Genomic DNA, 26,275 nt, shown 5'->3' with positions numbered 1-26,275 from the left:
ATCAATAAGCTTTCTGGCATTCCTAATATGTTTCTTTTTGCCTTTGTGATAAGTAGGATCCTCCTTCTCTAAGACCTCTCTGCCTCGTCACAGTCCTTAGCTCTCTATTGTCCCTTCATCTTACTCAACAGCTCCTCATTTACCTTTGCTGCCCTGTCCTTCCACTAGTCCTAACATGGTTGTGAGCCTGCTGATATTGCCTACCAATGAACCTTGAAGAAGCTGGATTCATGCACTACTTCCCATTTCCCTTGGCTTTTATTTGGGTGAGTTTTCCTTAGGATTGAAATCTAAACTAACAAAGGATATTTAGTCTGCTTTAGAACTCAACCATTACTAGAGACATATAAACATAGAAGTTAATTTTTTGTGAACCTCTATTTGCCAGCAATTGAAACAGCGTCAGCCGTGCCTGTGCCACAATGGATCAAATACGATACAGGGCTTGATGCTGCAAGGGGCTAGCTCTTCAGCGCCGGTATTTTCCAGGCTTGCCTAACATATATCTGAACAAGTACTTTGATCGGTCTCTTAAACTTGAAGAGATCAGTGATAGATTTAAAATGAAGCATATGAATTGGGAGACTTGGACTGTGCTGCCCGTATAGGCTGTGAATAACCAGGATGAACACTGTCTTGAGAAGCACATGACAGATGCAGCAAATGAGAAAAAGCATTGATCTCATGCAGAGATCCACAGATATCACAAACTGTCTGTGAAAGTTGGATTGTGCCTCAGGGTTTTCCAGAGTTCACACCGTGTTTTCAACTACCTCTGCTGAGCCACTTTGCCCACCCAACATCCACAGCCAACTGTTCCCCCAAGATGATTTCTGTCCAGAATCACACAAGTGGTAGGGGACCATTGGGAAATCACAGTGAAGTATTACCTGCTAGAGTGACAGCAATGGAGACAGAGTCAGATCCCAGGGCATTGGACGCGTTGCAAGCATAGAAACCCACATCAGCTTCCACTGGCGCTAGAATCTGCAAGGAGTCATCAGGCTGAAGTAGCATCCTGGAGTAAAGCAGAAAGAAAGATGTCATAGTCTCTTTGTGTGAGCAGGAATACATTTACTGGGGTTTTTTCAGCTTTGGGTAATTTTTTTACAGTTCAGGCCTTTGGGTTATATTTTTTAATATTTTTAAATCTATTAAAAATTTAAAGTCTTACATTGAGACTGTGAGCTGTGATACTTAAATTAAATTTTAGTCTCATTCCCAGTTCTTCTACTGCTGATATATGTGTTAGAGAAAAATTGCTGAGTACTTAGGACATTTGCCCATGGTTTGTGAAACCTCCTTCTCTGCTATGTCACTTCTTGTATGATGTTGAATGAGTTGCCTAGCGTCCCTGTCTCTCAATTCTGCAAAGCAGGAGTAGCAATAGTAGAGAAAAAGCCAAAGTATTGCAAGGGAAAAATAATAAAACCTGCTGAAGCTAGGCAGATAGAAGGGAAGTGAAGTGAACACAGGCTCAGTGTCAAAGCCTGAAATAGGCTCCAGATTCTTTGATTAATTTCTGGGCGGTTTGTACAAACTCAGCACTCTTGTTGCTCCCCCAATAGTCAGTGAAGACAGAGAGGAACACTCAGCTCCTCCTTGGGCTGAACCAACTGTTTTTTTTCTCTGCCAGTAAGAGGAGCCTACCGTGATCTCAGTGTACTGCCCATGGTTAAATGGGATGAATATGGCCTTAGAGCTCTTCTGAACTGCTTCTTTTCACAGTCTGGTTTTGCAGTGGTATAACTCCATCAGATCCTGACATATACCTGTTTAAGCAAGAATCTAGTCCATCGGCTCTTGTCGATTCTTCTGTTCCCATATTTTCAGCACAGTGTATTTCATGATTATTGTTCTTTTCTCTTAATTTTTTAGCTGAAACTGTTGATAAAACCTAATGATAAATTACTTTTCTCATCAGCAACTTTCAGCAACTGTTTTATGTAAACTCTTAGTTGAGGCTGTGATTGACAGTGACAACGGTGAAAGTGCGGGAGGGATATGCCTGTAAAACACGTGCAATAAAGTCTGCTCACAGATCCTGGAATTGATGAGTTTCTTTCCACTCCCACCCCCTCAGTGAAAACTGTTGTCTCATGGACCAAAAAGCAGCAGAAACTTGATCTTGCACAACACTGTGGGTGGTAGACCTCTAAAACAAACCAGACTAGGGCCACCCATCAAAATCTATTATAGGAAAAAATCCAGAGTTAAAATTATTTTTAACCCTTTTTTGACTAATAGTAGCAATAATAATTAATAAAATGAAAGAGCTGCCTTTTGTCAACCAAGTTTTGCAAGTGCCTAGAAAAACGCACATTCGCAAAAAAAAATTACTCATTTTTAAATTGCATCTTTGCTTGCACAGCAAAAACACGCCAATGGTTGAAAGAATTCCCTCCCCACTTCTGCTTTCAAGGATCTTTTTTTTTCCTCAATGCTTAGTCATAAACAGGGCAGACTTCTAGTTAGCCACTGCTAACAGTGCCAGCAACTAACAAATTTCTTTACTTACAAAACTAGTATTAGCATGCATCAGTATCTCACATGTGACTTTTTTAGTTAACACTGACTGGTTCAATCTCGGAATTCATTAGAACTTCAGAATTTATCCCAGGTTACACTAGCATATAATAGTTAAAATACGTGTGTTCTGCCTGCATGTGTGCAAACATAGTATATAGGCTGATCAGCCAGTGCTACGTCAAACCAACACCTACAACCCCCTAAAAAAAGTTTTAAAAAATGTTTCTGTCACCTTCAGGTTGAGGAAAGAGTTTGCTTAATATTGCACCTTTAAAAATAATAAACTCCAATGCAGCTCCATCCTCCTATTTTTTCAACACAATTTTTAATGTCCTTCGCTAGAAACAAAGCTAATGTCCTCTTCTTTTCAGTAATTCTTTCTGTTAGTTGTGTGTGTCACAATTTGGCACAGCTGCTTTTCTTGAAAGCAGATCTTTTGTTATCCCTCTTTGTATAGAATGATTTTGGCTGGATTCCCTATTTGCTCACAGATTGCTATTTTTGTTAGGTATTGAGTTGCTTGTCAGTGGTGAAAAAAATACCAGCTGTAGCAATTCTTTCTGTCAGCAACATATCTTCAGAGTCTTGATTATGAACTTAAAATAATACAGCTTGATGTTTAATCAGTGTCATCTCAGTTGCTCAACACTGCGTTGTCTCCAAGATAAAAATGCATTTTACAGGACCTATATCAGTGACTAATTCAGATGGCACCTCGCAAACACCTTACTCTCTATCACCTACTGTTTACATTCTGCTTCATGTCCATTTATAAAATATATTTCTGTTTTAGAAAAGTTGAATTATCAAGTACCAATGGGTTCCCAGTGATGGAAATTACAGCATACTTGGAAGCCTTACTAAACAATGCATAAATCCCTTGAAGGTTTTTCACTTCTGAAATTGATTCCTAAGGAAGTTAATCTGAATTTTTTTTTAAATAAAATTTTTCGCATCATTTACAGAAGCCTCCAGGCTTCAGTATAGATACTAGCAGGCTCTGAAGCTGCACTCAGAACCCATGCTGATGTTAACCTGACACTTTAACCTTAGGAGAGAGTGTGGACGCTGATGTTAAATATGGACTTAGGCTGAATATGCAGACTCAAGTCAAGGATCTTTTACTGGAACCACACAGATATTTTCAACTGCTGCAGCTTTTTTTGTCATATGTTTTCATTCTATTGAGTAACTGAAAACCAGCACTTTTTTGGGGCCTGTTTTATATCTTTTTGTGACAGTACCTAGACTAAAGCTAAAGAAATTGATTTGTGCAAGTGGAGCTATGTAGTAGGAGTCATAAATACTTCTAGGTGATGGCACAGCTCATGGAAGGAGGCAATGGTAATAGAGCCATTCATTGCTACATCACTGGTCCAGACAAAATCCATGGCCACAATGCACGAAAGTGAGTACCTTTATATCAGTATTTGGCAATACACAACACAGGTAGCTATTACCCAACCTAGAACCAGCAGCCTATACTCTAAAAATCACAATACAAACCAGATACAACTGGAATCTCAGCATACTCAGTAGGACATGAGCTGAGGGATTTCAGCACAACTCTCTGACCTTCCTCACAAAAAGTGTCTCTCTGATACTGGTACAGGAAGGCCCATCCATATTAATTTTCTTATTCCCATTGAGACATAGGTGGGCTGGAAAACTGATTTCTCTTCTCCATTCAGTGGCTGGCAAAGTATGAAGAAGGCAAGTTGCAGAGCTGAAAGAGCTAAAGCTTACCAACCACCACCGCATGCAGATGTCCTTGCAGTTTACAGCTGTATACTGTGAGACTGCTTGAACTGTGGCTTTCATTTTCACAGCTGACTGGCAGCCAGCAAGAACATTCTGACCCCAAACCAGAATACTGCAATTGAGAACCCAGCAAAACATTCACAACCCAAATTTTATATGCATCATGATTTCTAAACTTCCATTAACTCCAAAGTTACAAATCTGAAGCCCAGAGCACTGTTCATTTCCTTACCCACCCACCAGCCTGGAGGAACCATAAGTGATGAGATGGAAGTTCATGAAGTGGAGACTGCCTCAACCTTTAAAGAAGAGTTGTCAATAAATAACGCTACTAATTGGCAAATGAACTGTACTTCCCAAAGTCTTTCCAACAGAAAACTTGAGCACAAATAGTTGCCTGATAATTCAGAAATACAACACAACATTTGATGCTATTTCAGCCAAACTGAATGGAAGAAAAAGATTGGAAGGCACTGTAAAAAAAAAAATTCCAAATGAAAATTTCAGAAATCATAAGACTGTATTATTGTCAGCTAAATGAATCTGCCTGTTGCTGCCTCACGGCTGCTTATATGGTGTAATTTTCTCATGACTGTAGTGTCCAGCATTAATCACACATGGACTTTATGTAACCTTCATTCTCTTTCAAGCATACCACAGAAATCACAGTCATTTCAAGTAGAGACCAAAAAAAAAAAAAATCCCTTATTGGCACAATTCCAACAGGATGTAACCATTGGCAATGAAAATCTATATATGAAACTTTGCGGGGGGGAGGGGCATGAAGATATTTTCACAGGAATACGGCCAAATAAAGGGATAGTACGGGCCCAAGTCTTGATTAAGACTGCATGTGATTTCTACGAGAGATACATTCTCGCTCTTAGTGTCCCCTCCCCCTGTGAATGTTACAATATTTTGTGTGAAACTTAATATGTTTACTAGCCTTCAGACACAGAAAGAGCGACAAGAACCAGGAAATTCAATACATTAGAGGAAACAACAATTTTGGAGTGATTCAGTTGCCAAAGTGAGAAAGGAGCTAATAAACTAATTGTATAACTATGCAGAAGGAACAACCGTACCTAAATCAAAACTTCACTGGATGACCCACAGGCACCACACTGGAAATTAACTTTTGCCTTGACTCCACCTTTTCTCATTTCCCAAGCTGACCTTCTGACTAAATTCAGATGTCTTAACTGAGGTCAGTATCTTGTGCAGAAAGAGCTGCTAGCAGATCCCTGGACTGCTTTGTTGTACCATGTTGGTTAATATAACTGCTGCTTACACTCTCTCCCCATCCTTATATACCACTTTCTCACAGAACTGAACCAAACCATAAAATCTCAAGTATACACATGAGAAAAATGTATGTTATCAAAACAGTTGAGCATAAAACTCGCATTGAAAATAATCTCTTTTTGCATGCTCTTGCACATAAACAAATAACGTGGAGTCATAAGCAGGTAAAGGCTACCTGTAGGAAAAACAGGATCATTTCTGTGGTACACTGATAAAAACATTTTGTTACTCAAGTTCTTGGGCTACACCTGAGGAGCCAGCACACTGGAGTTTGAACACATGAGGAGGCACCAACTCACATCAGAAGACTAATGCTTAGAGATCAGTGTGTTGAGGTGACAGTATAGCTGCAAATAGCCGTGAGGCATGGTTCCAGAATTTCCAGCCTCTATCAGAATGCACACAGGGCATGGTGATTGTAATGACCCCTGAGGTTTATCCTGGGGAAGTTTTACATACAGATACACTTGTGGAAGGCAGAAGCCTCACTTCCTCTGTCTTCTGCTACCACAGCCATGTCAGACAGACTCTGCTGAAGCACTGTGAGAAATGCAGTTCATACCTCCAACAGACAATAATAGTAATAGTAAAAATCAATAATAAATCTTTTTATCTCAAAACCAGTCTTCATAATAGAAACCTCCACCTTCAGATGGGAAAATACGCTAAGGCTCCCAGCCTCCTGACATGAAGTGCTCTGTTGACTGCATTAGGCACTTACATACTTTTGTACTTTACCAACTCTTTTTTTTATTTACTGAAACCAAAGTAAAGCTCCTGTTTGCTACACCAGACTAGCTCAGCATGCAGACCGTATTGAAGAGTTACAGTGCCCTGTTTACCACTTCACATGTGTTAGGGCTTCCTTCTGCTAGGAGATCAGACTACAGCAAAATACTTTTTTGTCCATGGGACTGACAGGCAGTAAAACATGGAAACTGAAGAGTCAAAATATAAATTATTTTCTTAAAAGTTAAATAGTATGTTTTACCTATCATTGTATTTCACCTCCTCTCCATTCTTAGCCCAGCTGATGGTGGGCTTTGGGTTTCCCACTGCCTCACAGTGAAGCAGCACGCTCAGTGTGCCACTGGCTAGGACCACCGTCTGTCCCAGGTGGGTAACAACTTCTGAAGCAGAAAGCTGCTGTGCTGCTGAAATCTTTCGGAGGATGGCAGGCTTTTGATGAGGTCTGCGCAAGCCATTTGCCAGGTCTACAGCGGTGGGAAGAAATGCTTCGGCAGATGACGTCCTCAGGGAGCTGGTAAATCCAGAAACATGTCTGTGGAGAGGATACTCCACTGAGGTTGAATCTACTCTTCGCCTCGACACTTTGAGGACAGATTCCTGGTGCTCCAGGTGACTCTTGAAAACCTCATGAGCCAGCTGGAAAACAAGCTGCTCAGTGTAGACATCTTTAAGCTCCTCAGGCTGTTGAGACAAGTTCCTTATGATATCATCAAAGCGTTTCTGCTCTGTGACCATGGTAAATGGCAGGCTATACTCCCAGCTCTGTTCCTCCTCTGAAGAGGCATTTCTTTCTGTGGACTCCTGGGCTTCCCAGGACTCCAGGTTTTCCCCTGGGCAGCCCCTGTGCTGTAGCAGCCTTGAGACAATATCATCATACCAGCTGCTGGGGTCAGCAAGGTGCCCTCGCTTTTCAGCCTTGCTCCCATTGAAGAGAATCGCATTCATATGTTTCTCCTGCGTTTGCAAGGCTTCATTCAAGCCAGCCTTTCTCATGGCCTCTTCCTCCTTAATACCAGTTGGCTGCCCAACAATGATCTTCTTGTTGTTTCCAATTAATTTAATTACAAAATGCTCCCGGGCTGGCCCTGCTATGCAGGTGTATGTCCCAGTGTCTGAAGGCTTCAGACGGTGGATTTTCACATACCCATAGGGTGCAATGGTGATGTGAGCTGAGCTGACGAGCCTCTTGTCATCCTTTTCCCAAGTGATCATTGATTTCCGGAACCTCCTTGTGGGGCATCGGAGAATAATGGAGGTTTTGGGCAGCAGGTAGGCATACCCACCCACAATAAAGTGTAGCTTCTTCTGCTTCCTTGTCTGGATGTAAACTTTCTTTACGGCCATAATATGGGGGCTTTGCTTATGAGCTGGCCTGTTGTGCCCTGAAATATCATTAATACTATTAGTATGTGATACCATTAAACAAAACAAGCAGTGTACTTTGGTGCTGGCAGCATTCAACCCATTAGACAGTAATGGGAGAAACTGGCCACCAGCTGCTGAACATTAAGCTGGAACAATCAAAATAAGAGGAATAACAAAGCACATTTTAGGAATGCAAAAGTAGTCCTGCCCAGGGTACATGCAGATACAAAAACTTTATGGGACAAAAGCTTTATGGGAGGGAGAAAACTTGAGTGGAAATGTAGTTCTTTGTGATAAAGTATTTAAATGAAGATAGTGTTTAAACATAAACAAGTGTTTACCATCCAAACCCTCAAAAGCAACATCATCTTGCAGGTCACAGCAGAAAAGAAGACTGAAAATACTTCTACCGCAGGGAGTAACATTGAAGAGAACAAAAGAAATCTGTCTGGACTAGGCTTAAAAACACGGTAAAATATATTATAGTGCACTAGTTCAGTGTGTTCTTTCAGTTTCCAGATCTCTACGACAGAGAACTAAAGCAGCATAGGAATATTATTAGTAAATACCATGCAACATTTGGTCCCAGCTTTGCTTCTGAATGTCAGATCTTCTTTCTCCCTGACATACCCAACATTTAGCAGTTTCAGAGTTCATAGTCAACTTTAAGCTGAAGCTAGGCTGCCTTTCAAACTTTCACATATCCAATTGGATTACTGCAAGGAAGGGAAGGGCGTAGAGGGAGACTACTGCTCTTGCAAAGGGCAACAACAAAAGCATGAAATACCAACATAAAATACATCTAATTTATGTTGCATGGTGCCTTAGAAATCCCAGGGCATAGGGTGTTCCGAGTGACATGATGAAATAACATGTTTTTAAAAGATCTTCAACAAAATCCCTTACCAACCATTTTCTTTCATTTCTAGCTCTTCTAGCAGAGAGTTTATTTGCAGCTGCCCTCAGGCTGCTGTGCTGTATCTCTAAGCCTCTACATTCCATTTGTGAAATTTAGATCTAGATTTGGGTCAGAATTTTGAGTCAGTTCTTCCAGAAACTAGTAGCTCCTTTCCAGCACATTGGCTCAGACCCAGCTCCAACAGTAAAATTTATAGTTCTCATCCACTGACTTGCCTTATTGCTAAACAAACCATACTTGTTCACAGACAGAAAAACTCAGCAGCAGCAACCACTCTGCAAGACTGAGACTAGCACAAGAGAAGGTTATGGAGCAGGTGACAGCATGGATTTCTTAGTAATGGACATCCAGGCCCCCTTCCCCCAGGCACTGCCAAGCATCTTTTCAACTTACTTGCACAGGTGCCTAGTGCACAGGGCCTGACCAGGGATGAGAATGGCAAAGGTGAGCACAATGAGGAATTGACGATGACAGAACCTCCAGTTTTCAGCATCTTTCTACAAATGGCATTTCGACTCTGGGTGCCCTCTCCACAGCTGACTGAACACTAGGAACAGAATAAAAAATATTAGGAACAAGGTGTATTAAAAGCAACAGGGTGCTTGTTGTCACACACCCCCCCTCACCACCCATATCCACATTGCTTACTCATACAATGGTACGGATCAGCTACAGCTTTCAAAATATTGCCATGAAATAAAGCAGAGCAGCACATGGCCATTCAGCTACAAACAGTGGAGGCACAGTAAGGCGATGAAATATCAGGTATTTTCTGTCCAGTATTTTGAGGTTTTGACTCTTCCCACGCTCCCTTTAGCACTTTTTTCTCTCAGATGGTGTCCTTTTTTTTAATGGTACTGTGCTACAATAAAACTTGTCTTTGCACTTTGTTTCTATATGTCTGTGTCTACTGGCTGGAAAAACTTCTGCTTGTAGCCAAAAGCAGACCACACTGAGTTGCACTTCACACAGATACAATCTGTTCTGCTAAAATCTGGCCTAAACTTAATCTTTGACCTTTACAGTTGCAGACCTATTAGGAATAATAAATGGGTGTTTCAGATACCAATGAGTTACCTCAGCCTAGTAGTTACCACACATGGCTTACACAAAAGGCTATAAACCCTCTTAACCACACTATGGTGTACGAAGTAACTAACTAGCTACCATTGAAAAAACAATGTCCTAGAATAAGAGGCTTGTTGTCTGTAACGATGTGCCTACAGCAGACTGCAGGAATCCCTTCTCTTCTCTGTATCATAGGAGAACGTTGAAGTGGCCCCAAGGAGAAAAAGACTATTGACATCAGAACAGTCAGGCTCTGGGAAGAAAAAGCACTTAGCTTGGGGGAGTAAAGATTACTCTTCATCAATGCCTTGGATGAACATAAACATAGGCATGGACAGAGGCAGGGGTTTATTGTTTTGAGCATGGCTTGTGTTTATGCCAGAAGGGAGTATGGTTTGGCTGGATGGCTAACCCACATCTGTGGCGGCAATGTCCAAAGAGGAGCATGGAGCTAGTGATCATATCCCCTACCAGGATGATAAGGACAGATTACAGGACAAAAATGGGCATAACATACTTTGTGCTCCTTTACCCCAATTGACTGAGGAACATCATTGCCAAGAACAGCACAATACTCGTGCATACAAGTAACATACCTGTGTCCAGTCAGAGAGAAGCCACTCACTGGGACAATCCTCATTTTTGCAGGCTTGTTGAGTAACTGGCCTTGGTGTGGAACAGAAGGTTTCTGGTAGCTCTAACAGGCTTCCATCTGCCAGGCGCTGCTTACAAAGTGTATCTCGCTTCTGGACACCACCGCCACATGTCTGTGAACACTGTAGGAGATGAGACCCACCTTGCAACACAGTTGCACCATGGCAACTGGCAGCAAAAATTACTTGTGAATTTGGGTAGAAATCAACACTCAGTTTTGGCCAAATAGAAAATATAAAAAAAATAATTAGAGACATCAAAACAGACTTCTTTTAAAAATGTCAAAATATTTTGGAATGTGGAAGCAGTTGATTCTGCTAATATTTAGAAAAACTGCTTCAGTATTTCTGAAATGTTCTATTTTCTGGCATTTGTACAAAAGACATGGAAACAATGGGTCAGAGTTACAGTATGGAGGTAAAAAAGTTGTCCTTTCCTGTAGCCACCAACCGGAAAGTGAGACACAGGCACATGATGTGGAGGATCTACATCCTAATGTCACTGCCTGAGCTCTGACTGTGCTACTGACAGTGCCAGAGAGAGTGGAGAAGTCGTATCCAGCTGTAGATGATTCAAGATTCAAAAAAAAAGGAAATTTGAGGGAGTGATAAATAAAAATTTCCCCAGTTTATCACTTTGCTTTTTCTCCCTTTTGTAATTTTTCATCTCTCGTTTCTGACTTGCATGAGGTCTATTGTTAGTGCAGCTCAAAACTTAACTGTCCAGTCCAGAAATCCTATCCTTGAAGACTTCTTGCATTATGGCATTTCTCTGATTTTTAATTAATGCAAAAGCTATATATCAGCTGCAATCTACTGTTAGTCTCAGTAACGGGTTTATAAGGTTAATATAATAAACTGTTAAATATCCATGAAGCCGTTTTATATTTACGACTGTCATGACAGCTGTGTACTCTTTCCAAAAGGTAAGAAGGAACATTTATTTGAGTCAAATTAAATTGGGATGATTAATATCCAGAGAACTCACCTTCCCTCTCTCTTTAATGTAAATATCCCTCTCTCTATCCATTTTCTACCCAAGTAGGGCAGGAAATTTTGAACAAGCAGATGAAATAGCTTCCCTGAATCTTTTTTGTAAACTTGTTTGGTCAGCCCTTTTTGCTAAGGATCTTTTTCCTGAGGCTGGTAACAGGCTTCCAGGCTCCCAGTTCTCCTGCTCAGTCCAACCAGCTCAACCTCTTTTTTCCTTTCTCCTAGCAAAGAAGGGGAAGCCTGCACGACACTGACATGACCAGGAGTTGCTTATAGCTTGCGACATGCGAATTATGCCTGAGGAGCACAAAACCATATGAAGAAATATTAAAACATACTCAAGCAGTGAAAAACTGACTGTTTTAGAAAATCTTGCAGTTGTGAAAGGCCCTTCTCTTTTAGATAGAGAGATATAGTGAGGGCCCCTCACTACAAGAAGGGTATTGAGTTGCTCGAGTGTGTCCAAAGAAGGGCAATGAAGCTGGTGAGGAGTCTGGAGAACAAGTCTTATGAGGAGCAGCTGAGGGAACTGGGGTTGTTCAGTCTGGAAAAGAGGAGGCTGAGGGGAGACCTTACCGCTCTCTACAACTACTTGAAAGGGTGTTGTGGTGAGATGGGTGTTGGACTTTTCTCCCAAGTAACTAGTGATAGAATGAGAGGAAATGGCCTCAAGTTGTGCCAGGGGAGGTTTAGACTAGATATTAGGACAATTTTCTTGACTGATCAAACATTGGAACAGGCTGCCCAGGGAGGTGGTGGAGTCACCACCACCTGAAGTATTCAAAAAATGTGTAGACATGGTGTTTTGGGACATGGTTTAGTGGGCATGGTGGTGTTGGGTTGCTGGTTGGACTTGATGATCTTAGAGGTCTTTTGCAACCTTAATGATTCTCTGTGTGTGAAAGTTCTGTGTGTACATACATAAACTTTAATGCTAGCCTTAGTATTTAGGATATACATTTTCTTTGAAAGACAGAAAGAAAGTGCAGAAGAACTGAATATCATGTTTATATTCAGTTTGGTTTGCTCTCTAATGAGTAAAAATAGCTTTTGTCCTACTTAGAATGCTACAAAGCTCAAAGGCTTCCAAAAACATTAAACAAGTAAACCAATACTTTAGTTTTCAACAAAAGAAAACATTTATCAATCTTTCATTTGAGGACAATTCATTCCTGAGGAGAGAGTAAATCAAGAAAAATATGATTAAATGTATTACTTCAAGATTGCCTAACGACTGCCATTGCATAGCAGAGCCAAAATGGGTTAGACACTGTATGAATACAACAAATGCATGTTCCTTCTGTCAATCAATCAAATCCCAGGAAGTCTTCCTGCCCTTCACCACTACCAGATAAAAGAGTAAGACAAAACAGATCTTTTCTTACTTCTTGCCCTTCAGTCGCTTACATAACTTTGTTTTTTGAAGAATAACTTGCTACTCAATGCTAAATTATTACTAAGTGCCACAGACAGACAAACACAGTAATGAGATTCCTCCTTGTCCGCAGGAATGCTGTTCTAGGACAGTCCTGGATTACTGCCCTGGAGCTATGCTTGTACCTGTATTTCACCCCTGGAGCGTTCACTGCCCTGGGGTTTCTACTGATTTTTGTCTAGTGGAAGCTTCCAGCCTTCACATTTTTCCAAGAAAGGGGGTAATCAATGACAGCAACATCTTCTTGTATTTATGGGCAACATGAAACAGTAGTTTTTAGAGGATCCTCATTAGGACATATCCCATCTCTCTCTGCTGTTCAGAAAGATCTCACAGCACTCTTAAAACAGAGAAGAGTGCTTGTATCACAGAGTGGTTTCACCTAACCCACCCAAGTAGGTAAAAGTGTGGCTGTTTGAAATATGTGTCTTGATATTCCTGCTCCCCACAGCTTCTGAGCAGAGCCAAGCCCAATATCCCCTGATATTCCTTTACAGGGCGTCTGAAACTTTGCCAGGGTGCCAACTTCCACAATGGCATCTCCTCACATTGCTGCCTGATTATGCCTAGTTCTCAACAATTAGCTTAAGCAAACATGAGGCAAGACTGACACCAAAGAAGACAACCTATACACCCCATTCCACCAGTGAGTCATTCCTGGTTTTGTGCTTCCTTTTCTCATATGCTGGTATAAGCATTTGTGTGGCTGCATAGTGAACCAGAGAGGAAAATTAATCTAGGCTAAAGCTAATTATATTTCTGGCTAGCGTTAACCAGGACCATTGCATGATTGGAGATATAAGGGAGATATAAGGGAGTAGGTGCTATAAGGGCAAGAAAGAGATGCCTGCAGCAGCTATTTTCTCCTTTGGTAGAAGTGTTGGCATATGACATCCTAAACTGCTGGTGGAACTGTGGCCTTGGCCTCTCTCACTGCAGTAATTTCTTTGGTATCTGTTCTGCTCATACAACAGTCTGTAAATGATAATTAACACAAAAAATTAATCGTTGCTGTTGAAAGCAGAGGGGAAAAGCGGGTTGTGTCGCTGCCTCAGCACATGCATCTATACACGTGCATACAATGTATTCAAATTTTCAGACAAAACCACCATTTCCAAGGTTTGGGAGGCAGGGAAGCTGGTCTCTTTTCAAACTTGTGGAAAAAAGACATTTATTAATAAAAAATAAAGGGCTAGACAACCGTCACTCAGCATAACTGTTATTGGCTTGGGGAAGTAGCTGAATGTTTGAAAGGATGTCATTTTACTGTCAGTCCTGCTTACAGGGACAGTTGGGAAAAGGGTTGTCCTACCCCTCAGCTCTCCTAGGTGGTTTAATTTTGCACTGCCCTCTGCTCACAGTGGTGGGACTACAGCAGTAAAAGTTTTGGCCTTGATCTCAAAAATGAATTCTTTGCTATGACTCTACAGTAAGATAAAGCATCTGCAAAGGGAGTAATCATTTTTCTCTCAGCAGGTCTTTTAGTTCCTTTCTAGTGCCTGACACCTGAAGATTTAGAAAGGACTTTTTACACCATGGAGAAAAAACAGCTAGGAAAATATTTGAAAATGTTACCAGTTTTCCCCTGATGCCTCTGTTGTCAAGCCATTGTTCTAATTATCTTTGGAGGAAGGACAGCACCGAGCAGCTAAAAAAGAATGCTGGGACGGAGACTACGGTGCTTATTCAGTAATGAAACAAAGGAGGATGAAGATTTACTAATGGCTGTCTCCCATTTGAGGTCTGCAGAGTAGATATTTATAGGGTCTTGTAAAAATGAAAGCTCATATCCACTTTCCTCCAGAAGCACACTACTGAAAAGAAGATAAACATCCTAATGGATTTAGCTAAGAAACAGAACTATTTAAAAATAAATAGTCTTGAATCTGCAAAGAGATATCTAAATAAATGTTTGGAATGTTGCAACACTGGTAATTATCGTGTATATATCTGCTAGGAACAGTGGGGCTTCTAATAGCGTTTAATTCAGACAACCCTTCCTTAACAAGCATAGAAGGCCTTATAAAAGAAAACATTGCTCTTTGCAGTTTAAATCTTTTGTTTGTTTGTTTGCTTGAAACTATTGTGAGAGAGTGCTCTGAAAAGCACGACAAACTCCACAAACGAGACCAAAAAAATGGCTTCAAACCAGGCTGTGTCGAGAACAGATGTTATCCTCTATAGTAGCTTTGATGAACTTGCTTAGGGTGAGGAAGGCACCTTCCTGCAGGGCCCTCCATCTCCCCATATGTGAGGAACTCTCTCAGGGATTTGGGGAGAGGGGAGGTGTTGTGGGTCCATTAATATAAGGAAAGAAATACTCCTGCAGTATTTCTTCTGCTGGAGGTCTCCATGGCAGCTCTGCTGCATGGCTGGAGCTCACCTCTGGGAGAAGTCTCAGCCACTCACATCCTGTCCAAATGGACTTTTCCCTCATACATCCCAGGAGCCAACAGCTGTAATAATCCTTAAGTGCAACACACTGGCCTGATGGTGCAGGTTTTCACATGGAGGTCATCCATGGGAAACCTGGGTGAGACTGAACTGTGAGGCCACCTACAGGGTGGAAATAACTGTACAGAGGTTGGTGGTGCAAAGAAGGAAGACAGATGTCTTTAAAAAGTGAGAGAATGGAAAATAATTTTGATGGATTAGGCTTTTTTTTTTTTCACTATACTCAGTTAAACAGAGACTGAAGTCAGTAGGTAGAGAAGTACATATTTTGTGCTGCTTTCTCCTGGTGAAAGTTTTTTTTTTTAGTGGCTTAGAAAGTCATTTTTTTAATAGCTTGTTGGACAGATTAATGAATCTTCTTGATGGGCTAAAACAAAATGATGCATTGATAATGCATACAGTGACTACTTTTAGCAGTCGTAAAATGAGATTACACATATTCAGTGCCCATGTAGTGAAGAGCTATGTACGCAGCTGGCCAGCCTGCAAAGCCTATGGAAGTAAGCGCAGAAGAGATATGATGTGACCTTCGTTAAGCTGCAGCAATGAATTGCAGCACAGGTTCTCTCCACCCAGCCCAGAGAAGGCAGCAGCTAACACAAAAAGTGTGAACTGAGCAGTTTGATTTCATTCCTGATTAATATGTGTGGTAAAGCCTTTATACTTAATGAAGCTCCCCCCTCCCTAAGATCTGCTACACCTTTCAAAAAGACATCATATTTAAGAGCCCTTGAGCAGATACAAAAATTGCTAAAACATTACCTTAGACAGGCAGAAATATATGTGTTTACAGTGTTGAGGAAGATGTTCAAATCTTGAAAAAAAATCTGTTTGGAAATTGCTCTAACAGAAACTATTTAAGTACTGTTCTAAGGTGGCCTTATCACTAATCGTCATTGTTAGCAGAAAATTAATTTTTCAGCACGCTGTAACATATGTCTCTTCTGACTGTTCATATAAACTTACAGAAAATTGTTCCTGTAAGAAATGTGGCTTTAGGATTGTGGATTATAGGATTTTAATGAACATAAGGCATTCCTTCTAGCATATCCTAACTTTGAAATGCTTGGCTTTGTTACCATATGTGCTAGTAGAATGCTATTTGCTATTTACAAATACAGCATCTATGTATGATGATAGCCTAGAACTATTCAAAAGTACAACGAAGCAAATACGTATATTTGAATATTAGTAGACAAATTAAAACATGAAATCACTGAATTGTTTTAAACACAGGACTAATGCTATAGGCTAGTTATCTAGCTTTGATAGAACATCAGGCTGGCATAAATTTTTGCTAATAGGATGTCTGCCCAAACCCAGAGCTCTCCTGTGAAGTACAGCTGCACAGACTTACCTACTTCATTAGGTGAGTACATTAACATGTCCCTGGCTGTTAAGTAAAGAGCGGATTTTATAGGTGGAGACTGGGTAGGCGTATGTAAGCACTGTACTAAGTGCTCATAGTTTTCTCATAGGATGGAAGGAATCCCTGCACCCAGCAGAATTGAAGATTTAAACAGGCCTTGTTTAACCTCCACCACACAGCAAATTTTTCCTTTATGCTTGACAACAGGGCAGGATCCTTTCTTCTATTGCAGTATTATATCCAACAGAAACATCTTTAAGTTTTTTGAATTGCACAAGTGTTTTAATTCGCAAGCAGCTGGCAGCAAATAAACTCACTTCAGGTTGCTTTCCCAAGATGGAAATCCTTGTACAGATCCATCCAAAATTTCAGCTGCCTCCCAAAGGGCAGTGCCTAATGTTCATTTGTGACTCTGAAGGGTGAGGAGTGTTTTCTGTCCTAAACTAAATTATTATTTGAGAATATATGAAATACTCAACATGCTTTAGAGATTCTCTCCTCCTGGATCCTTACAGCTTTGCATTCCTAGTAACCTTGGCATCGCTAACCCAAATGCACTCACTGCATCTAACCATCATATTCCAGATATTTTTGTCTGGGATTATAGTCAGTCATAAAATGCTATAGTGCTATAGTGCTAATACTTTGCATTAGAAGTAGCTACAGTCATTATTTGCATCTGAAAATGTTGAAGCATTTTTTTTTTTAAAGAGCAAAAAGGCATACTTTGTCATTTTTTTAATGGCTTGTTGGACAGATTAATGAATCTTCTTGATGGGCTAAAGCAAAATGATGCATTGATAATGCATACAGTGACTACTTTTAGCAGTCGTAAAATGAGATTACACATACATTCTTACCTCTTGCCATTCTGTAGAATACCAGGAGGGTGGGCAGTCAAAGCGATTGCAGGCTTGCACGAGGGATGGTTTAGGTTTATAGCACAATTCATCTGCCAAAATCACGGTCTCATTAGTCTCTCTTGACAGTAGATGAGAACAGAAGACATCTCGTGTCTGCAATCCAACCCCGCAGGTAAGACTGCAGGTGCTCCATTTCCCAATCTCCCATCTGTGAAGGGGTCAGGAGAGAAAAACCTTAAGCACAGAATAAAGTCACCTTAATTTTTCTCATTTTATAATGACAGATGAAAAAGAAACAATGAATGAAAGGCAATTCTCTGATCACCATCACCCTTCTTGTAGCTGCAGTACGAGGCTAAGAGGAATATTTACTGATCCTCTATATTTTCAGTTCTTGTCAAAAGCTCTTGGACTTCAAGCCTTTTGGACTCCTGCAATATCACAGAAACAGTTTTGCATCTCAAATTAAAAGTTTTTGGTGTGCAGGAGCCTGGCCCATATATTTCAGGACTGAATGGATTTAACTAGCTAGGCTTTTTTCTGTCTTTAATTAAAAAAATGAAGATGTTAATAAAGTCCATCAAAGGAATGCATCAGTGAATTGCTGAGCAGGAATTTCTTCCAGAAGATCCAGTTGTGGTGCTTCTGACTGACTTTTCCTTGTTGTGGAGGTAAGGAGGGCTAAGGCTTTGAGAGATGCAATGGGAGAGCAGGGAGATTCTCTTCAACCCCTGGGTGAAGACCTACCACTCAGCCAGTCCTTCTCTGCACTAGCTATGTAAAACCTGCATCAGCAGGATTGTTGATGACTGAATTTCAGTGTTCATCATATTAAAACCACATTTATGCTGTTTGAGCTGTACTGAATACAACCCCTAGTTTTGTCAGCCATGTACAGAAAATTGCTTAAAATATTAGGTCTTCCACTCTTGTAGTCTACTAGGAGGCACTTCAGAGATATGCAGAAGTATGTACACAAAAAAGTCCTAAATTCAGAATGAGAATATAAGAAAACAGTCTTCCCATCGCCTTTATGCAAAACACTACAGTGACCTGGACATACTCCCACATCCAAAATGAAAGTATGAGAGCCAGATAATGCCACTTTTTCTAATACTGAAGAATAGCTCTCTTTCCTGCATGACATTATTGAAACTGATTGCTGGGGAGTAAATTAAACATTCAGGACAAGGAAGGCTCAGAGAACCTGCCCTTGAAGAAAGCAAAGCCAGGCAGAAACTAAAGTGACTGATTATGAAGAAAGACACCCTCAGGCTCCAGGCAGGATGGAGGCAGACAAAGAAGGAAAGTTATGAAACATGTCAGCAGCATGAGGCAGAATTTGCGGAAGAAGCAGAGGAAAACACTCTGACAGTCTGAGATCAGTAATCAATAGAAACTGCTCAGCACGTTTAAAATGCATCATGATAGTAAACACATTATGGAAATAATCATTCAAGGTTGTGCCATCCTACAGTCACAGAACAATTCTAACTTCTTTATCTATTTTATAAAGTTATTTTGAGCATTTTTTCCTTCCCTCTCAGTAACACCCGTAACAAATTGAAATATCTATTAGGTAAGAAATATTTTTTCCTCTCTAGAAGATAATGCTGATGGACCAAAAAGCCACATTCCCTCCCCTACTGTTCTCCACATTCTGATGACATTCTCTGATTTTATAACAGGACAGACTATGTACTGAGCATCACAGTAAGCACTAACGACGCTTTTAGACAACATCCTTGGTTCTGCTAGAAACAATGACAAGAATGTGTTTAACTCTTTCTGACAATGAACCATTTTGCATACTGAGTTAGAAGTTGCCATGGCCACTTTCAAGACCATAATACACTGAAGGCCACTAGAGCATGATACGTGTTCTGGGAGCTATTTAGCAGTGGAATAGGAGTGACATCTGGCAGCCAGCTAAGCTAATCTGAAGTATGTTCTCCATACGAATGATATTGGGGGAGAGGTCTTCCCGGATTTTCCCATAAAATTGTCAGTCAGAATTAACGTGGGTATCAGCTACACTTCAGTTTTGGCACAATCTAAAATAAGATATTTGAGTAGGTGCTGAAAAGAAGGCATTTTCTTGTTTCAGAATCTATTTTGATACATCGTTAGTTGCCAGAATTTCTTCTATTCAAGTGATGGTAATAGCTGTTGCCTCCAGCAACTCATTGTTTGTTATTGGTATAAGCGCACAATGTTTCTGTTGGCAGTTCACATCTCAGTGGCTAGCAGTCCACATAAACTTCTTGGAGATCTTGGCTTCTGCAGAAGAGGGTGTCTGTTTCTTCTTCCAGAAAGAAATGCTGTGTTTCAGTAAAAAGAAAGGATTTGTTTTTCCAGTGTTTGAAATTTCTCTTGCAGGTTGCATCTGTTGCCCTATCCATAACATTGGTTTGTTCACAATTCTTTCCAGCTGCTTTAAACAGGAGATTCCTTAGAGGTGCTCAGGAAATCTGAGGTCAAATTCTTTCTTACCCTTGTACTTTCATAGTCCTCAGTGACTTTTATGGGATTTCATAGACACAAAGTAAAGAACGTAGAGTAGAACAGAGATGTGCAAAGTGGAATAGGGATGTGCAAGTAACCAAAACCATAAATGCTATTTATGTTTGGCAGAATTTCAAAGACCTAAAAAACATGGAGAAGATCAGTGATAACCTTATAGAATAGAATCACACGTCTGTAGAATTATAAAAGCTAACAGTGCTTACAACACTTTGAACTAATATTATATATTAATATATTATTTAGAATTTTGTTCTTAAACTACTTATACTATTGGAGATAATAATCCTTTTTTTTTTTTAAATATTCCTTTTCGGGAGTAACAGAGTTTTATCCTTACTGTAGCATGTTATATGACGCTAACTGAAATAATTCCTGCCTTACTCATATAGTCCTACCTGTGCATTCCTCCATCTCTTTTTTCTTTTGGGTGTTTTGGCCACACTGAACTGACTCTTCCAATGCATATGGCATATAAAAAAGAATAATGCCATCACGTCCTGCATGCATCTGACAATACCAGAATTAAAATTCAAGTAGGAAATAGATCTCTACTTAAAAAGGTGAATACTGTAGTTACAGGATCAAGCTAAGGGAACCTGGTGCAAGTGGAAATGACATCTTTGTGAGCTGACTGTGGTTGTTGTTAAGGTACAGACTTTAGGAAAAATCTGCATACTTGATAGTTTATAGCCCAGCTGAAAGTCACCAGTTTATTACTTCCTGTATTGCTTCCCAGGGCCTGGTGAAGAGATTGCATGGTTTTGGTCTGAAACATTCTTTTTATCCCTCTTTCTTTCTCCTCCACTAGTGCCCAAAGCTATACTAATATGTAACAACAGAGAAACAATGTATTTTTAGCCTTTTTACAGCAGGAGTTTGGCACATCTGTGCCCCCCAAAACCCCTGGCTTGTCCTAAATCTAGGTCTCTCAGTTCATCATTTGTCTGTCTCCATCTTCTAAACACCTAAGTAATGGTTATGTATTTAAGCACAAACTAGACTTTAAAAATATGTCAACTACTGTACTTCATAAAAACCAGAATTCAAAAGTTTTTCATCCTCTGCATAGGCTGACATACATATGATACGTTGAATATTTGAACTGATTGAAGGAAAGCTATATTAATACAAAACCACAAGACATTCAGAGGTGGCTAACAAAGAGGAATGTAACAGGAAAAAAGCAGTTCATAAGGACGGATGTGTTGAAATGGATATGTGTGTATTAGTGATCCATGTATTAGAATACAGAATTAGAATTAGAATATAGGCACATTTTTCAAATGAACATAAATGAAAACAAGTTTCTACTGGAAATGTATAGGGAGCAGAGGATGGTCCCAAAATACAGCTTATTTCAAGTATGATCACAAATTCAAAGTACAAAACTGATCACAGAAACTTTTTGCTTTACAAATGAACAATGTCCTGCTTCCAGCAGACTGTTGTGATGCCTTAGTATTTTTATTTAGATTTGGTTAAGTATACAGAGACATATGATGCACATGAAGATAGGCAAACTAAGTAGTGAACCTGATCTGACTGCTCAAGGCAATGGTTTTTCCTTTAGGTTTTCTTATAAACAATGCTAAGGGTGTGGTCTAAAAACTGGACATAACTTCATGAAAAGCCCAGTGAACCAGAGCCCAAGCATTTTCATTAGAAATGAACTTTCCTTCTTCCTTGTGACAGTAAAAAAGTATCAATGTTGTATCATGCCAAAGCAGTTCAGGTGAAGAACTGAAGGATCAAGTGAGCAGGACCTTGTTCCTGGCTCTTCACTGAACTCCAAGAAGTGATTGAGACTAGAATTGCTGAAATGTGGGCTAGCCTGTGAGTATGTGAATATACCCTTGGAGTCCAATAAGAAGACTCAAGTGCTGGGCTGGACCATGCTCTTCTCCCATGAGTGTCTCAACTCACATTTGCAAAATCTTAACATTATTTTTTTCTTTTGAGCTTTGTTCATGTTGTCTGCTTAGGTTGTGGTCCTACAGCAAGGATAACCTCTTACTGTGTCTTTATTTACTGCCTCGCACAATGGGATAACAGCTCAGCTTGATAGCAACAGGAACAACAAGGCATTGTTGCCTCAGTTTTGAAATGTCCCTCTCATTGCTACAAGAACTGGAGCCCACATAATAATTCTGCTAGCTAGGTAGATCAGAAAGTGGCAGCAGCTAGTAAGCATCTAATCATGGCAGGAGAAGCTGCTAGAACTAGTTGTTGTCCCAGTGGAGCCATGAACCTTCAGAACAAAGCACTCTCGCACCCCCATAGTCAGTCTGGAAAAAGTAAATGATGTAGGTAGAACTTGAAAAATGTGTAGTCTTGAGCCAAAGCGCTAGGGAGCCAATAGCTTTGGATCAGTCCCTCTATGCACAGTATATATGGTAAAAAACAAAGCATTCTAAGCTGTTAGGTGTTAGGAGTAAAGAATATTTTCTAGAGTTATGTGATTTCACCCTGACAGAATTCCTTCAAGCACTGCCAAGAAAATTGAACGCTGCACAGGAAAAGTAAACACCCTTCTACACAAAGACCTCCCAAACGATTTCTAAAAAAATGGAATTACTGTCAGTTTTATGTGGTTAAACCATATGAAAGTGATACAAAAGAACTCTTCTTATTTCTAAACTAAACATTCATCAGTGTGGAAAGAGGTTTGTCTGGAAGTGTCTTGCTTAACGTCTGACACCTGCCTGCATAGAGACATCGCTCAGTGCACAAGGGCTGGTTGGCAGCTGTGTATGTGCACATGTAACAGACTGAGTAAATTGCATACTATGTCAATACAGGCTTCCTCTTGTCCTCTGTCAACCTGTGCGTCCTCTTTTGGACCCTGCAGACTGAGAAGTCTACTTGGAGCCCATACATCTCCTCCCTTCTTTTTCTGTTATCGATCTGGAGATGTGTTTGTGGCAAATCTTCCTCTTTCATAGGTGTAAAAGGTTTTCTTGAGGCTTCTTTAGCAGATTCATCTTGTGTTGAGTCAGTATCCTCACCATGAGGTCTTAAATACTATCCAGAATGTGATCTTAAACTTTGGACAGGAGAGAGAGTTACTGTCAATCCTGTTTGCTGAGCATACTTACCTGCAGTGAAGCTACAGGACTGAGATGGGGACTCCCAGGTCAGTTCTTGGCTTCATAATCAAACTAGTCTCAAAGAAAAGGGCATAAAAGATAAGAATTTAACTATAATGAATTTTTATTCAACTGTTAAATCACACACAGTAAAATCAGACTGCTCCTTTGAAATGAAGTGTGAGAGCTAAGATCTCCACCTAGGTGTTTAAAAATGGATCTGAGTCTCCCTACTGCTATGCTTCAATTTGTGTTAAAGAGAACATTACATTATACATACAGTATACACACAACTCAGAGGAAACTGTGATTTAACTAAGCTTTGGAAAAGTTAATGCTCGTTCTTTTAAGTTAGTAGCAACAGCAACAGAAAAATAATTCACGCTTAGCTCTTGTTCAGTGCCAGTCAAAATCTGTTGTTCAGTATCACCAATGAGACAAGGGAGCTAAGAAGGCAAGGAAGGTTTCAAGGGATCTTTGTGCACAAGGGAGAGTGAGGTTCTTTTCTTAAAAAAGCATCTTCCTTGCAAGTGAAGGGAATTCATTAAAGAGATGCCTATGCAGCCAACACATGCAAGCAGATCAAAGGCTCAATGAGAGTGCTCTGGGAGCTGACAGAATTGGCTTACATTTACTCTGCAGACTTACCGGTATCAATGAATATTGCATTACATTATAGCTGAACGTGGTGGGGAGCCAATATATATAAAACAGAGACAAATAGAAGAAAATAGAAGAGGAACTCAAAAGTCAGAGAAGAACAGAGGGTAAATGGAATATGCAACAGCTCTACAAATAACAATTTTGTTTGCTGGAGTAACCTTCCAACGTGCTTCAAGCAATATATATAAGGCTCCTTACAGTAAAAAGGTCTTGCTGCCCCTTGAGTTGAAGGCAGGGCAGAGAACATCAACCATAAGAGCAGGTCAGAAAAGAGGGTTTGTGTTTTTCTGCCAACACTTTGAACAGTGGGAGGTTGTCTAGTGGGTCTTTCAGGAAACTACTGGAGATGCAGAATGCACAAACCACAGAGGAACATGAAAAGGCTACTTCAGGTAAGTGAACTGTTTTGGCAGAGAACTGGTTTGAGGGATTAGTTTACATACTGGCTACTGAAAAGTACCTCACAAGAGACTTTTACTCTGTATGATATCTGTGGCATTGAGGTAAATGATAGCAATGGCTGTCTTTGATATAGCTACACAGTTCAAATTAGGCTTGATAGACAAATGAGTATTGGTTTTTGTCTCAAGGTTAGATTTGGGCTCATGCCTAAAGCAGCAGCTTCTTACAGGGTTCAATATTTTACGTGAGATACAATGAAAATAGGTCCTTGGTAGCCCCTTTCACAAATGAAGATAGGAAACAGTTGAGGAACAGAGTAAATTAATGTAAAGATGGAAGGCTGGTTAAGAAGTAATACAGGTAGGTTTGAGGAACAGGACAAACCGCACTTGTAATGGCAGATGGCAGAAACCGAATGAGGTGTGCAGGTAGGAGCATATTGTTTGGGAACTACAGTGGAGTGCGATAATACCCCTTGCCCTAAACCTACACCAAAGTAATGCAAAAACACAAGAACTGCTAATTTATTAAATAAATTATGCACATCACCCTGTGAAGTGCTCTCATATGGTTTTTCTGCAAAGAAGCACAGGGACAGTTTAACACCCTGCTGCCAATGACAGGGTTGGTCTATGTTGAACAATCCCTGGCTTTTTTCACACTGGGATGTCCATGCTGGACTTTCTCATAAGCCAACAACTTTTCTTAGACCTAACTTTATGTCATATGGAAAATGTTAAAAACCAGCTGTTCCTGAAGGAGAAATGAACCCGCTTACAGACACCAGAAGACAAAGAAAGAAAAAATTCAGCAGGTGAGAAAGATGTGTAATGAAGTGATTATTTGTAATCTGAAATACCATAAAAAATGAAGCATTTAAAAAATGAGATAATTGAAAATGCATGTAGATGGCACGGAAAGAATATACAAGAAGCCTGATTTCACAGCCTGTAAGATCAATATTCATGAACATATGATTTTGTCTCACAGAGTAACAAGAGTCTCCTAAAATCTAAGGATGCCTCTGCTGAAATGATCAGTGCAGATGTCACTGGATTGAATGGACAAAGAAAGCAGACTCATGAATGGAACAGTGTTCAGATAACAGTGAGTGGGCTTAAGTAATTCTCTAGCAAGTCCAAGTTTTATGAGCAGTACTGTAACAAAACCAGCAGATAACATGAGCTTCTTGCTGACCTGGCTGGCAACATTACAGGGATAATGTTTTCATTAGGATATACTGTTCCTGAACTATTTTGCCAGTGCAGAAGGTATAAACTTTGAGAGATAAAGGTTTCTCAAAATCACTCATAAAAGGTTTTTCTCTAGTATTTTTTGCAGGGGGAGGGGAGAACAGTTGAACTTAGGTATGTATATCTATATGGTACTGTGACTGAACTCGGAAAACTCCCGATACCTGCTTATGTTTGAGTTCCCTTCAATGCCCTTCTTGCAACATACAGTTAGTAAGGCAGTGTAAGAATTTTGTTGCAAGGGCGTATCCAGATCCAATACTTCCTTTTTACTTTCCCCTTTGTGATCCTGAAACTGGGACTGGTAATCTATTTAGTAACTCATTCACTCTTCTGCAATAAAAGATGTTTTTCCTCACATTGAGGTACAGAGATCCAAACATGCAGGAGCTCCTCACACAGAGGGAGGAGGCTCTAAACTAGTGCTACACCCATAAATAAACAAAACAACCATGATAAAGTATTCACATTCATGGGACTATCAACCAAGATCTGATTCTGACTCAAAAAATGCCTAGAAGGAAAAGCTATTATATTTAAAGTGATGGTGTTAGAAAAGTTACTATGTATATAGGCAAACTTCTACTAAACCACTCTTATCTCCATCCAAATAGCTGTATCAGTATAGGTTTGTGTGCAGAATCCACAGACTACAGAATGGTGACTTAATACACTTCTCCCCTAACTTTTCCAAAACGAACACGAAACTGGCTTCTTAGGTCATGGAGAAAATAATGACTTTAGACAGTACAGTTTTGCTTCCTCATGGGAAGGGGAATGAACTTATCTGACATATCTGAACATCTTTGTTCAGATCAGGAACCACAATGATGTAATAATTATAAATAAAACAAAAACCCCAAGCCCCATCCAATATAGTT

The 26,275-nt window shown here is 40.1% G+C and overlaps 1 protein-coding gene across 1 annotated transcript in view; it reads right to left on the bottom strand.

Moving 5' to 3' along the window:
- Positions 1-26,275, bottom strand: part of ADAMTSL1 (ADAMTS like 1) — a gene marked incomplete at both ends in the record, with an annotated part of 200,758 nt that overhangs the window by 36,909 nt on the left and 137,574 nt on the right. Inside the window, 5 exons of the mRNA XM_082013297.1 lie at positions 891-1,018; positions 6,587-7,727; positions 9,023-9,176; positions 10,294-10,473; positions 17,462-17,672. Of these exons, the coding sequence (XP_081869423.1) occupies positions 891-1,018; positions 6,587-7,727; positions 9,023-9,176; positions 10,294-10,473; positions 17,462-17,672 (1,814 nt within the window). The remainder of the gene's footprint in view (positions 1-890; positions 1,019-6,586; positions 7,728-9,022; positions 9,177-10,293; positions 10,474-17,461; positions 17,673-26,275) is intronic.

Source organism: Phaethon aethereus (genome assembly GCF_964289735.1).
Source record: "Phaethon aethereus genome assembly, chromosome: Z".
NCBI lineage: Eukaryota > Metazoa > Chordata > Aves > Phaethontiformes > Phaethontidae > Phaethon > Phaethon aethereus.
This window is presented reverse-complemented; position numbering and strand designations above follow the sequence as displayed.